The 13025-nt window shown below is 52.5% G+C and overlaps 1 protein-coding gene across 1 annotated transcript in view; it reads right to left on the bottom strand.

Moving 5' to 3' along the window:
• Positions 1-607: 607 nt before the first annotated feature.
• htr7 (5-hydroxytryptamine receptor 7) overlaps positions 608-13025 on the bottom strand; it is a 54424-nt gene continuing 42006 nt past the window's right edge. Inside the window, exon 2 of the mRNA XM_078412896.1 lies at positions 608-2136. Coding sequence (XP_078269022.1) covers positions 1392-2136 — 745 coding nt within the window. The 3' untranslated portion in view covers positions 608-1391. The remainder of the gene's footprint in view (positions 2137-13025) is intronic.

Genomic DNA, 13025 nt, shown 5'->3' with positions numbered 1-13025 from the left:
ACAATACTCCAGACGTGGTCTTACTCCTATACTGAAATCCTCTCGTTATGAAGGCCAACATGCCATTAGCCTTCTTCACTGCCTGCTGTACCTGCACGCCAACGTTCAGTGACTGGTGTACAAAGACACCTAGGTCTCGCTGCATGTCCCCCTTACCTAACCTGACACCATTGAGATAATAATCTGCCTCCTTGTTTTTGCCGCCAAAGTGGATAACCTCACATTTATCTACATTATACTGCATCTGCCACGCATCTGTCCACTCACTTAACCTGTCCAGGTCACCCTGCAACCTCCTAACATCCTCTTCACAGTTGACACTGCCACCCAGCTTTGTGTCATCTGCAAACCTGCTAGTATTTCTTCTAATTCCTTCATCCAAATCATTAATATATATGGTGAACAGTTGTGGCCCCAACACCGAGCCTTGCGGCACTCCACTCGCCACTGCCTGCCATTCTGAAAAGGACACATTTACTCCTACTCTTTGCTTCCTGTCTGCCAACCAATTCTCTATCCATGTCAACACCCTACCCCCTTTTCTGCAAACAGTCTGGCAAATGCAGGGGCTGGCTGAGATTCATCTGGTAAAATCATGTTTTCAAGTGTGGATAGCGAATGGAAGTGGTGGGAAACCTGAAACATTCTCTTGGTATTTGAGGAACTTGTTGATCAAGGGTGAATAGGAAATCTAGTGGCTCCTTTGCAAATGCACATTATATCAGTAGATGACAAGGGCTGGGCTGTGGTGGGCGGGTGGGGTTGTGAGTGGGGTATGAGGTGAATGAAGTCATCACAAAGAATGGGCACAAGAAGGGCATGCAGCAGCAACAGTAGTGGGTTTTGTTAATCCCAGAGAGGCATTAATGACACTGCTGGTTAGGCTGCTCAACATGGCGTGCCAATAAGAAGATCATTAATCTTCTCATCATCATAATCATCATCATCATAATCAGACTTTATTAGCCAAGTATGTTTTGCAACATACGAGGAATTTCATTTGCCATACAGTCATACCAATAAAAAGCAACAGGACACACAAACTACATTTTAACATGAACATCCACCACAGTGACTCTTCCACATTCCTCACTGGAAAAAATGCATTGCAGTCTTTAACTTCCTAAACTCCATTTTGCTGAGGTACTGAGGATGATCCACTTCACGGCACACACAGAAAGGGAGACTAAAACATCAATGGGAATGAACCTGTAAGTTCCAACGCCACCGTTACCAATCTGATATTGTCTATGGATCCGTGGTCTATAGATTCCTGATGCATGAGCGATGCCTGAAGAATAAAACATTTCCTGATACAGCAACAACAGTTTACAGACAAAGAGAATTGCTCTCTCCCTGAGACAGATTCTGTTTGTAAGGGCTTGCTCTGCCTACAGCACCAGTTCTGGCCTCTCTGCCAACCTCAGAGCCTCGTGCATTCCTGCAGCAGAGAGCTTACGGTTAATGGTCCTGTACCTGCACCTCAACAGGTTGTGAAAGGTTGTCCGCAGATCTCTGTTGAATAACGCGTAGATGAAAGGATTGAGCAATGAATTGGCATATCCAAACCACAAGATTGTTCTTTCCAACCAAAAGGGTATACAGCTGCACTTGGTGCCACAGATAAAGGGTCGTGCTGTAGACAGTATGAAAAACGGCAGCCAGCACACAGTGAATGCACCAAGGACGATGCCCAGGGTGGTGGCAGCTTTCTGCTCCCTCTTGAATATCGACATGTTCTTGCGCTCATTCTTCAGAAGGCGGGCAAAGTTGGCGCATTCCTCTGACCCTTTCAGCCCTCGTTGATCTGCCTCGCCCATCAACATGTCACCAGGCCGGGGGAATCCAGCAAAGGTATGCTTGGCAGCACTCCTCTTGGCAGCTTTGAAAATCTGGTGATACATGAGGAGCATGACTGACATGGGGATGTAGAAAGCCACCGCAGTGGAGTATATGGTGTAGCCAAAGTCTTGGCTGATCAGGCAAACCTTGTCATCATTGATGTTCTCAGCCCAACCAAAGAGTGGCGGTAGTGTGACGGATGCTGCCAGGAGCCAGACACAGAGAATCATTTTGGCCATGCCTTTGCCATTCTGCCTGACCGGGTATGTCAGTGGTCTCGTGATTCCTAAATACCTGCAACAACAGAAACAGTGGTTAGTGGCAGCGCTCTGTTCCTACACACGTGGCTGCAGTGTCTCTGATGTTGGAATGTCAATTATATTTCATGGCTTTAGCTTAGAATCATAGAGTTATACAGTGTGAAATAGGCTCGTCAGCACAACTTGCCAATCAACATGTACACTAGTCACCACCTGCCTACATTTACCACATATCCTTCTAAACCTATGCTATCCAGGGACATGTCCAAAGGCTCTCACTAGGGTCTCTTCTACATCCCGCAGCTCCACTCTTGCTCCCCCTCCCCCCACTCGCAACAAGGACAGAATCCCCCTCGTTCTCACCTTCCACCCCACCAGCCAGCGGATCCAACATATCATCCACCAACATTTCTGTCACCTACAACGGGACCCCACCACTGGCCATATCTTCCCATCCCCTCCCCTCTCTGCGTTCCGCAGAGACCGTTCCCTCCATAACTCCCTGGTCCACTCGTCCCTTCCTACCCAAACCACCCCAACCCCGGGCACTTTCCCCTGCAACCGCACGAGATGCAACACCTGTCCCTTTACCTCCCCCCTCAACTCCATCCAAGGACCCAAACAGTCTTTCCAGGTGAAACAAAGGTTCACCTGCACCTCCTCCAACCTCATCTATTGCATCCGCTGCTCTAGATGTCAACTTATTTACATCGGCGAAACCAAGCGCAGGCTCGGCGATCGCTTCGCTGAACACCTGCGCTCGGTCCGCATTAACCAAACTGATCTCCCGGTGGCCGAGCACTTCAACTCCCCCTCCCATTCCCAGTCTGACCTTTCTGTCATGGGCCTCCTCTAGTGCCATAGTGAGGCCCACCGGAAATTGGAGGAACAGCACCTCATATTTCGCCTGGGCAGTTTGCAGCCCAGTGGCATGAACATCGACTTCTCCAACTTTAGATAGTTCCTCTGTCCCTCCGTCCCAGATCTCCCTCTATCTTCCTGTCTCCACCTATATCCTTCCTTTGTCCCGCCCCCTGACATCAGTCTGAAGGGTCTCGACCCGAAACGTCACCCATTCCTTCTCTCCCGAGATGCTGTCTGACCTGCTGAGTTACTCCAGCATTTGTGAATAATTCTATTCTCAATACTCTGACCGATGATGACCACTGTGCTGAAAGCCTTCTGAACCACCCCATGTACCTGTGATGCCACCTTTAGGGAACTATGTACTTGCACTTCTAGATCCCTCTGCTCTACAACATTCCCCAGAGCCCTACCATTCACTGTGTAGGTCCTGCCCATGTTAGACTTCCCAAAATGCAGCACCTCACACATCTCTGTATTAAGTTCCATCAACCATTCCTCAGCCCACCTGACCAACCAATCAAGATCCTGCTGCAATTTTTGCCAGCCATCCTCACTGTCTACAATCCCACCCACTTTAGTGTCATCTACAAACTTGCTGATCATGTTCTCATCCAAATCATTGATATAGATGACCAACAGCAATGGGCCCACACCGAACCCTGAGGCACACCACTAGTCACAGGCCTCCAGTCCGAGAAGCAACCTTCCACCATCACCCTCTGCTTCCTTCCATGGAGCCAATTTTCTATCCATTCAGTTTTCTCTCCTTGGATCCCATGCGATCTAACCTTCCACAGCAGCCTACCATGCGGAACCTTGTTGAATGTTTTGCAGAAGTCCATGTACACAACATCTACAGCTCTGCCCTCATCAACCTTTTTAGTCATGTCTTCAAAAAACTCAATCAGATTTGTTAGACACGACCTCCCACGTACAAAACCATGCTGACTGTCCCTATTCAGCCATTGTCCATCATAATGTGTATATATCGTATCCCTCAGAATACTCTCTAGTAGTTTTCCAGTAGATGTTAAAAGCTCACTGGCCTGTTGTTCCCAGCATTCCCTGCAACCCTTCTTGAACAGAAGCACAACATTTGCCACCCTCCAGTCTTCCGACACCTCTCCTGTATTAAATGATGACTCGTATATCTCAGCCAGGGCTCCTGGACTTTCCTACCTAGCTTCCTACAGTGTCCTTGGATATATCTGATCAGGCCCAGGAGATTTGTCTACCTGAAAGACATTTGGACAGGTACATGGACAGGAAAGGTTTAGAGGGATATGAGCCAATCGCAGGTAGGTGGGACTAGTGAAGATGCGGCAGCTTGGTCGGCATGGGTATGTTGGGCCGAATGGCCTGTTTCAGTGCTGTTTGCTCTATGACTGTATGACTATCCAACTCACAAAGTGCTTGAGTATTTCGGCAGGTCAGACATGATTTGTGGAGGGAAGACAGACACAGAATGCTGGAGTAACTCAGTGGGACAGGCAGCATCTCTGGAGAGAAGGAATGGGTGACGTTTCGGGTCGAGAGCCTTCTTCAGACTGGCTGTAGTAGTGGGAAGAAAGCTGAAAATGTGAAGTGTGGGTAAACAAAGCCTGGCGAGTGATAGGGGGACGCAGGTGGGGACAGATGGTTGTGTAAGTGACAAAGGCTAGCGATGAAAAGGAGACATAAGGGTGTCAGATGTGGAGATAACTATCTCACTCCCAAATACGGGACGAGGCGACGTGACCGCCCCGCGCCCCACGTGACCTCACCCAGCCAGCGGCCACATGCTCCCGCTCCACCAACGGCGGCTACGCAACCTCCGTTAGGCAGCGCCCTGGCCTCCGGACCTATACTCTCCAGACCCACAGAGTCCGGGCCTACAGAGTCCGGGCCTACAGAGTCCGGGCCTACAGAGTCCGGGCCTACGGCGTCCGGGCCTACGGCGTCCGGGCCTACGGCGTCCGGGCCTACAGCATTCAGGCCTACAGCATCCGGACCTACAGCACCCCCCCCGGGCCTAAAGCACCCCCGGGCCTACAGCACCCCCGGGCCTACAGCACCCCCCAGGCCTACAGCACCCCCCCCCCCCCCCCGGGCCTACAGCACCCCCCAGGCCTACAGCAGCACCCCAGGCCTACAGCAGCACCCCCCCCGGGCCTACAGCACCCCCCCGGGCCTACAGCACCCCCCCCGGGCCTACAGCACCCCCCCGCCCCGGGCCTACAGCACCCCCCGGGCCTACAACATCCCCCCCGGGCCTACAGCACCCCCCCGGGCCTACAGCACCCCCCCGGGCCTACAGCACCCCCCAGGGCCTACAGCACCCCCCCGGGCCTACAGCACCCCCCGGGCCTACAGCACCCCCCCGGGCCTACAGCACCCCCCCCCCCCCCCCCCCGGGCCTACAGCACCCCCCCGGGCCTACAGCATCCCCCCCGGGCCTACAGCATCCCCCCCGGGCCTACAGCACCTCCCCCCCCGGGCCTACAGCACCTCCCCCCCCGGGCCTACAGCACCTCCCCCCCCGGGCCTACAGCACCTCCCCCCCCGGGCCTACAGCACCTCCCCCCCCCGGGCCTACAGCACCTCCCCCCCCGGGCCCACAGCACCCCCACGGGCCCACAGCACCCCCACGGGCCTACAGCACCCCCACGGGCCTACAGCACCCCCCACGGGCCTACAGCACCCCCCCGGGCCTACAGCACCCCCCCGGGCCTACAGCACCCCCCCCCCCCGGGCCTACAGCACCCACCCCTCTGGGCCTACAGCACCCCCCCAGGCCTACAGCACCGCCCCGGGCCTACAGCATCCCCCCTGGGCCTACAGCACCCCCCCCCCCGGGCCTACAGCACCCCCCCCCCGGGCCTAATGTGGAACAAGGGTGGTCCTATACGGGACAAGCCAATTCAGCCCAATATACGGGATGTCCCAGCTAATACGGGACAGTGGCAACCCTAAGTGAAATATAAATCCAGAGGGACAGATATGTGAAGTGGGCGGGGGAGGGAAGAGAGGTGGGATTGTGGGAGAAATGGGTGGCAGCAGGGGTGGGTTGGCAGGAGAGAGGGGGTGGGGAAGTATTACAAAATTGGATGATTCAATGTTCACACCATTGGGTTGTCAGTTACCCAAGTGGAATATGAGATAGGCTGACTCTGACAATGGAGGAGGCCCAGGAGAGAAAGGTCGGCACGGGAATGGGAAGGGGAGTTATAATGTTTAGCAACTGGAATATCCAGCAGGCTTTGGCAAACCGAGTGCAAGTGTTCAGCAAAACGGTGACTTAGACTACGGTTGGTCTCATTGAGGGAAGAGAGAACACATTGGGAGCTTCAAATGCAAAAGATGAGGTTAGAAACATAGAAACATAGAAGCATAGAAAATAGGTGCAGGAAGAGGTCATTTGGCCCTTCGAGCCAGAACCGCTATTCATTGTGATCATTGCTGACCATCCACAATCAATAACCTGTGCCTGCCTTCTTCCCATGTCCCTTGATTCCACTAGCCCCTAGAGCTCTATCTAACTCTCTTTTAAATTCATTCAGTGATTTGGCTTCCACTGCCCTCTGTGGCAGAGAATTCCACAAATTCACAACTCTCTGGGTGAAAAAGTTACTTCTCACCTCAGTTTTAAATGGCCTCCCCATTATTCTTAGACTGTGTCCCCTGGTTCTGGACTCCCCCAACATTGGGAACATTTTTCCGACATCTAGCTTGCCCAGTCCTTTTATAATTTTCTACGTTATGAAGAGGTGCATGTGAATCTCTGTCTAACCTGCAAGGGGTGCTGAGGTCCCAGGGTGGAGGTGAGGGATGACATGGAGGGGCAGGTATTCCATTTCCTGCAGTTGCTGGGGAAATACCTGGGGAGGGATTGGTTTGGGTGGGTGGGTATGAGGAAACTAACATGCCTTGGGGGGAGGGGTAACAAAGGAGTTGAGGAGAGAGTGATAGACTAGCCCTGCGTGTGGGACATTGTCAATGAACTTGCCAATGTCCAGATAGACAAGGTAAACTGAATAAGATCAACTCTTTAGGAAAGAAAACTGCAGATGTTGGTTTAAATCGAAAGACACAAGATGCTGGAGTAACTCAGCAGGTCAGGCAGCATCTCTGGAGAGAAGGAATGGGTGACGTTTCGGGTCAAGACCCTTCTTCCGACGGAAGATGGGGTGGAAGGTGAGAACGAGGGGGATTCTGTCCATGTTACGAATGGGGGGAGGGGGAGCAAGAGCGGAGCTGCGGGATGTAGAAGAGACCCCAGTGAGAGCCTCATCTATAAGGGAAGAGGGGAAGCCCCGTTTCCTGAAGAATGAAGACATCTCTGAAGCCCTAGTGTGAAACACCTCATCCCGGGTGCAGATGCGGCGTAGACAGAGGAATTGGGAGTAGGGGATAGACTTTTTGCAGGAAACAGGGTGTAACCAGAGGGAGTAACTGCAGGAAGAAACTGCAGATGCTGGTTTACATTGAATATGGACACAAAATGCTGGAGTAACTCAGTGGGTCAGGCAGTAGCAAAGCAAGTGAAATGACAAAGTAGAGGAAAAAAATAACTGTTCCATTTATATTTGAAGAGAGGTTAGGATAGAATTGAGAGAGTGTTATTTGATACGATGAGCAAAAAAAGTGTCTTTATGGTTCAATAAAAGAAAATGACTCAATCTTGGACACTGATTGCAGCTTAAGTATTTTTTGAAAAGGCATTTAAAACTCTGCTGAAGGTTAAACCTCAAATGCCAACTAGTAAAAAGCAAGGACCAGAAAAGGAATGAATGAGTCCAATCAGATTGTCGATAAAGCAAACAGGCTGTGAATTGTTAAAGGTTATATGTGTTATTAAAGTAAGTAATGTGTGACTTTTGGAAATGCAGGATCATAAAGGAAGAATGATTATGGTTCAGAAATGGAGGTCAAGAAGATTGTTAAGCAGACAAATTTACTTTTTTTCCGCCATGGACCATTTTTAGAAAGCTTATTCCAATTTTACCCATGATCATAAGAACTTTCCAGTGCAGCAGGTACAAATATTCATCCAAATGTCTTCATTACAATAATATATTGAACCCTCCACTTGAATTATAATACAAGATAAAAACACAAAAAAACTTTGCAAATACTCAGCAACGTAGGCAGCATCAGTTGATGCCTGGGGACATCGATCTAAAATATTAACTCTCTATTTCTTTCTCTTAACCTGCTGTGTATTTCCACTGTTCCCGTGTTAGTTTCAGATTGACAGCATTTGTAACTTTTTGCTTTTTAATTCTACACTGATTAAAATTGGTGAACATATCACAAAATGCTGGAGAAACTCAGCAGGTCAGGCAGCATCTAGGAGAGAGGGAATGGGTGATGTTTCGGGTCGAGACCCTTCTTCAGTCTGAAGAAGGGTCTCGAACCGAAACGTCACCCATTCTCTCTCTCCTAATGCTGCCTGACCTGCTGAGTTACTCCAGCATTTTGTGATACCTTCGATTTGTACCAGCATCTGCAGTTATTTTCCTACAAAATTGGTGAACATGTCTTTGTATATGTAATCACTCAATATGTCAATTCTGGACTGTTGCTGGTGACTTAATAAAGAAATGGAAAATACCCTGGAGTAAATACCCGGGCGGCATGGGTACAATCCTGACTACGCCCCGACGTGCAGCAGAAGCGGCAGCGGCAGCGTCTTCGCCCGCCCCGGATCAAGGGGCTTGGGTCGGCCCGCTACGGACCTTTGACCGTCCGGCGCGGCCTGGAACGTGGCAACGACAACAGCCTGACCGCGGGAGAGGACAGCAGGGGAGGGGAAAAGACATTCTGGCCTTCCATCACAGTGAGGAGGGGACTGGAGGAGACTCACTGTGATGGATGTTTGTTTTTTTTTGTGTTGGTTGGGGTTGTGTAATTTGCTTATTTTATTGCTTTTATTGTTGGACTGTGGATGACAAATAAAGATATCCTGAATCCTGTACGGAATTTGTACGTTCTCCCCGTGACCTGCGAGGGTTTTCTTCAAGATCTTTGGTTTCCTCCCACACTCTAAAGATGTACAGGGTTTGTAGGTTAATTGGCTCGGTACAAATGTAAAATTGTCCCTAGTGTGTGTAGAATAGTGTTAATGTGCGGGGATCGCTGGTCAGTGTGTACTTGGTGGGCCGAAGGGCCTGTTATCGTGCTGCATCTCTAAACTAAAACGAAACGAAATAATTGTGTAAAAAAGCAAATTACCTATTTCTTTCAAATGATAAAATCCATGATAAATGCATCATTACCATGAATGTGACATGTAATACGCATTTTGGTAGGACAAATCAAAATAGGACGTACAGGGTAAATGGTAGGGAATTGAGGAATGCAGTGGAACAGAGGGATCTGGGAATAACTGTGCATTGTTCCCTGAAGGTGGAATCTCATGTGGATAGGGTGGTGAAGAAGGCGTTTGGTATGCTTGCCTTTATAAATCAGAGCATCGAATATAGAAGTTGGGATGTAATGTTGAAATTGTACAGGGCATTGGTGAGGCCGAATCTGGAGTATGGTGTGCAGTTCTGGTCGCCAAATTATAGGAAGGATGTCGACAAAATGGAGAGGGTACAGAGGAGATTTACTAGAATGTTGCCTGGGTTTCAGCACTTAGGCTACAGAGAGAGGTTGAACAGGTTGGAGCGTAGAAGGTTGAGGGGGGACTTGATAGAGGTTTTTAAAATTTTAAGAGGGACGGACAGAGTTGATGTGGGCAGGCTTTTCCCTTTGAGAGTGGGGAAGATTCCAACAAGGGGACATAACTTCAGAATTAAGGGACAAAAGTTTAGGGGTAACATGAGGGGTGGCTGTGTGGAATGGGCTTCCGGTGGAAGTGGTGGAGGCAGGCTTGAATTTATTATTTAAGAGTAAATTGGATAGGTATATGGATAGGAGGGGATTAGAGGGTTATGGTCTGAGAGCAGGTAGATGAGACTAGGTCAGGGAGAATGGTCGGCGTGGACTGGTAGGGCCGAACGGGCCTGTTTCCGTGCTGTAATTGTTATATGTTATATGTGTCGGCACCAGCAGGCCCCCGCTCTGAGATCATTACCATGAATGTGACATGTAATACGCCATGTGTCGGCACCAGCAGGCCCCCGCTCTGAGATCATTACCATGAATGTGATATGTAATACGCCATGTGTTGGCACCAGCAGGCCCCCGCTCTGAGTGTCCCACAGCTCCGGGCCTCACTCACCCACACCTGCAACGGGCCCCAACTACACTTCATTCAACGCCAGATCCATGCCCTCAACAAACGCTTCCTCGCCTACCCGGACTGTACCAAGGATCACAAGCCTGCCCGCCTCCAGCCCGCACCCACCACCGACACTCCTCGCCTCGACCGCCCACAGGTCCAGAGCTCCAACGCTGGATCTCGCCTCCTGCCCAACCACCACAGGGCCGAGACCCACGACACCATCACCACCACGAAGAGCAGCACCAACATCAACCGTCACTCCCACCCTCACCCCCTTCCCGGCCGCTCCCAGGCCCAGGCCATCGAAACTGCCGCCGCTGCCGCCTCTCACCGGCTACCCGGGGCCACCCCGACCCCAACCACCAACGCTCGCCATCTCCCCGGGCCACCCTGACCCCGGCCATGAACGCTCGCCTTCTCCCCGGGGCCACCCTGACCCCAACACCAACGCTCGCCTTCTCCCCGGGGTCACCCCGACCCCAACACCAACGCTCGCCTTCTCCCCGGGGCCACTGCCGCCGCCATCAATGCTCGCCATCTCCACGGGGCCACCCTGGCCACCAACGCTCGCCATCTCCCCAGGGCCATCCCGACCACGGCCATGAAAGCTCACCTTCTTCCCTGGCCACTGCCGCGGCCACCAACGCTCACCATCTCCCCGGGGCCACCCCAATCCCAACCACCAACGCTCGCCATCTCCCCGGGGCCACTGCCGCGGCCACCAACGCTCACCATCTCCCCGGGGCCACCCTAACCACGGCCACCAACGCTCACCATCTCCATGGGGCCACCCTGACCCCAACCACCAACGCTCGCCATCTCCCCGGGGCCACCCCAACCCCGGCCATGAACGCTCGCCTTCTCCCCGGGGCCACCCCGACCCCAACCACCAACGCTCGCCATCTCCCCGGGGCCACCCCGACCCCAACCACCAACGCTCGCCATCTCCCCGGGGCCACCGCCACCGCAGCCACGAACGCTCGCCATCTCCCCGGGGCCACCCTGACCCTGGCCATGAACGCTCGCCATCTCCCCGGGGCCACCCCGACCCCAACCACCAACGCTCGCCATCTCCCCGGGGCCACCCCAACCCCAGCCATGAACGCTCGCCATCTCCCCGGGGCCACCGCCACTGCGGCCACGAACGCTCAACTTCTCCCCGGGGTCACCCCGACCCCAACCACCAACGCTCGCCATCTCCATGGGGCCACCCTGGCCACCAACGCTCACCATCTCCATGGGGCCACCCTGGCCACCAACGCTCGCCATCTCCCTGGTGTCACCGCCACTGCCGCCGGCCTTCACTGCCTCCTCAGGCCCCCAATGCTGTTGCTGCCAACCTTCACCACCTCCCTGGGGCCACCAACTCTGTCGACCTTCACTGCCTCCCTGGGGCCACCTCTGCTGCTCCAGCTGACCCGTACCTTTACTCCAGCCGCATACGGGCCATCATCAGCCACCCCGCCGACCCTCGCCACTCCACCGCCCACCAGCGGGCTGTCACCGTCGCCGTCGCCTCACCAGAGTCCCAGGCTCAGCACTGGACCCACGGCCTCCACAATGCAGACTCCCACACCACGTGGCCTGACCCTCCTGGGACCTACTGCTCCTCCCCTCCTACACGGAACCTCAGGACTGATGGGTCTTCCCCTTCCCCCTCTTTTAACCGGGTTACCCCGATCACAACCCACCCACACAATAGTCGTCATTCCTCCCTCCTCTCTGAACCCCCATCAGATCTCGCCTCAGCTCCGTTCCCCTCCACCTCTGAGCCTTTTTCCAAGGGAAGGAGACCTCACCACCCAGTGATGACCCCTCTTCCCGACTCCACCCATCCCCCTCCTCTTGGACTCCCCAAGATGGCCTTCCACCCTCTTTCTGCTCGCTCCTGTCCCACTGAAATCAATTCCACGTACTTCGACTATCCTCTCTGCCCTGGTCCTATCCCTTCCAACTATGTCAAAGATACCTCACACGCCCTTTGCCTCTTTAATGACGTTAGCTTTCCAAGCCCCCACTCCCTCATCATTCAGTCACTCTACACCTCCATCCCCCACCAGGAAGGCCTCAAAGCCCTCTATTTCTTCCTCAATCGCAGAACCATCCAATTTCCCTCGACTAACACTCTACTCTGACTAGCGGAGCTGTTCCTCACCCACAACAACTTATCCTTCGACTCCTCCCACTTCCTCCGTCCAAGGCGTAGCTATGGGCACCCGCAATGGCCCCAGCTATGCCTGCCTCTTCGTGGGGTACGTTGAACAATCCCTGTTCCAGGCGTACACTGGCTCTTATCCCCGAACTCTATCTCCGTTACAGTGACGACTGCATTGGTGCTATCTTCCACTATCTTCCCAACCTTCCTTCTTTATCATTTCTTATTGTTCCATGTGTAAAATCAGCGTAGTACAGTGTTCTTGCAAATTGATCTCGAAAACACAATTCCATGAATTCAGTTAAAGTTGTTCTCGTGATATCCTTATTTCTCACCTGCCGACCAGCATCGACTCTGATGATGACTCGTTGTTCTTGTGGTAGATGTACCTGGTGTCGAAGGACAGCGGGGCGTCTCTCATGAGTTGGAAATCCACGGATTGGTCCCACCGCTTCCGATGGACCAATATATCTGCCAGTAAAGTACTGTGCAATTTTGTCATCCCTGTTAACTCCCAAAACTGCTTGATCACTCCCCTTCAAGGTGTACTTGAACACGTATTTGACCGACTTTACAGAAGAGCATATCTTCAATGTGACATTTGAACAACTTCAAGAGTTGAGCATTACAGGGCACCACCCATTCAGAAGTAATAGGCCGATCCCGACATCCTTCGTGATGTCCCTGAAAC

Source organism: Rhinoraja longicauda, chromosome 16, assembly GCF_053455715.1.
Source record: "Rhinoraja longicauda isolate Sanriku21f chromosome 16, sRhiLon1.1, whole genome shotgun sequence".
Lineage (NCBI taxonomy): Eukaryota > Metazoa > Chordata > Chondrichthyes > Rajiformes > Arhynchobatidae > Rhinoraja > Rhinoraja longicauda.
This window is presented reverse-complemented; position numbering and strand designations above follow the sequence as displayed.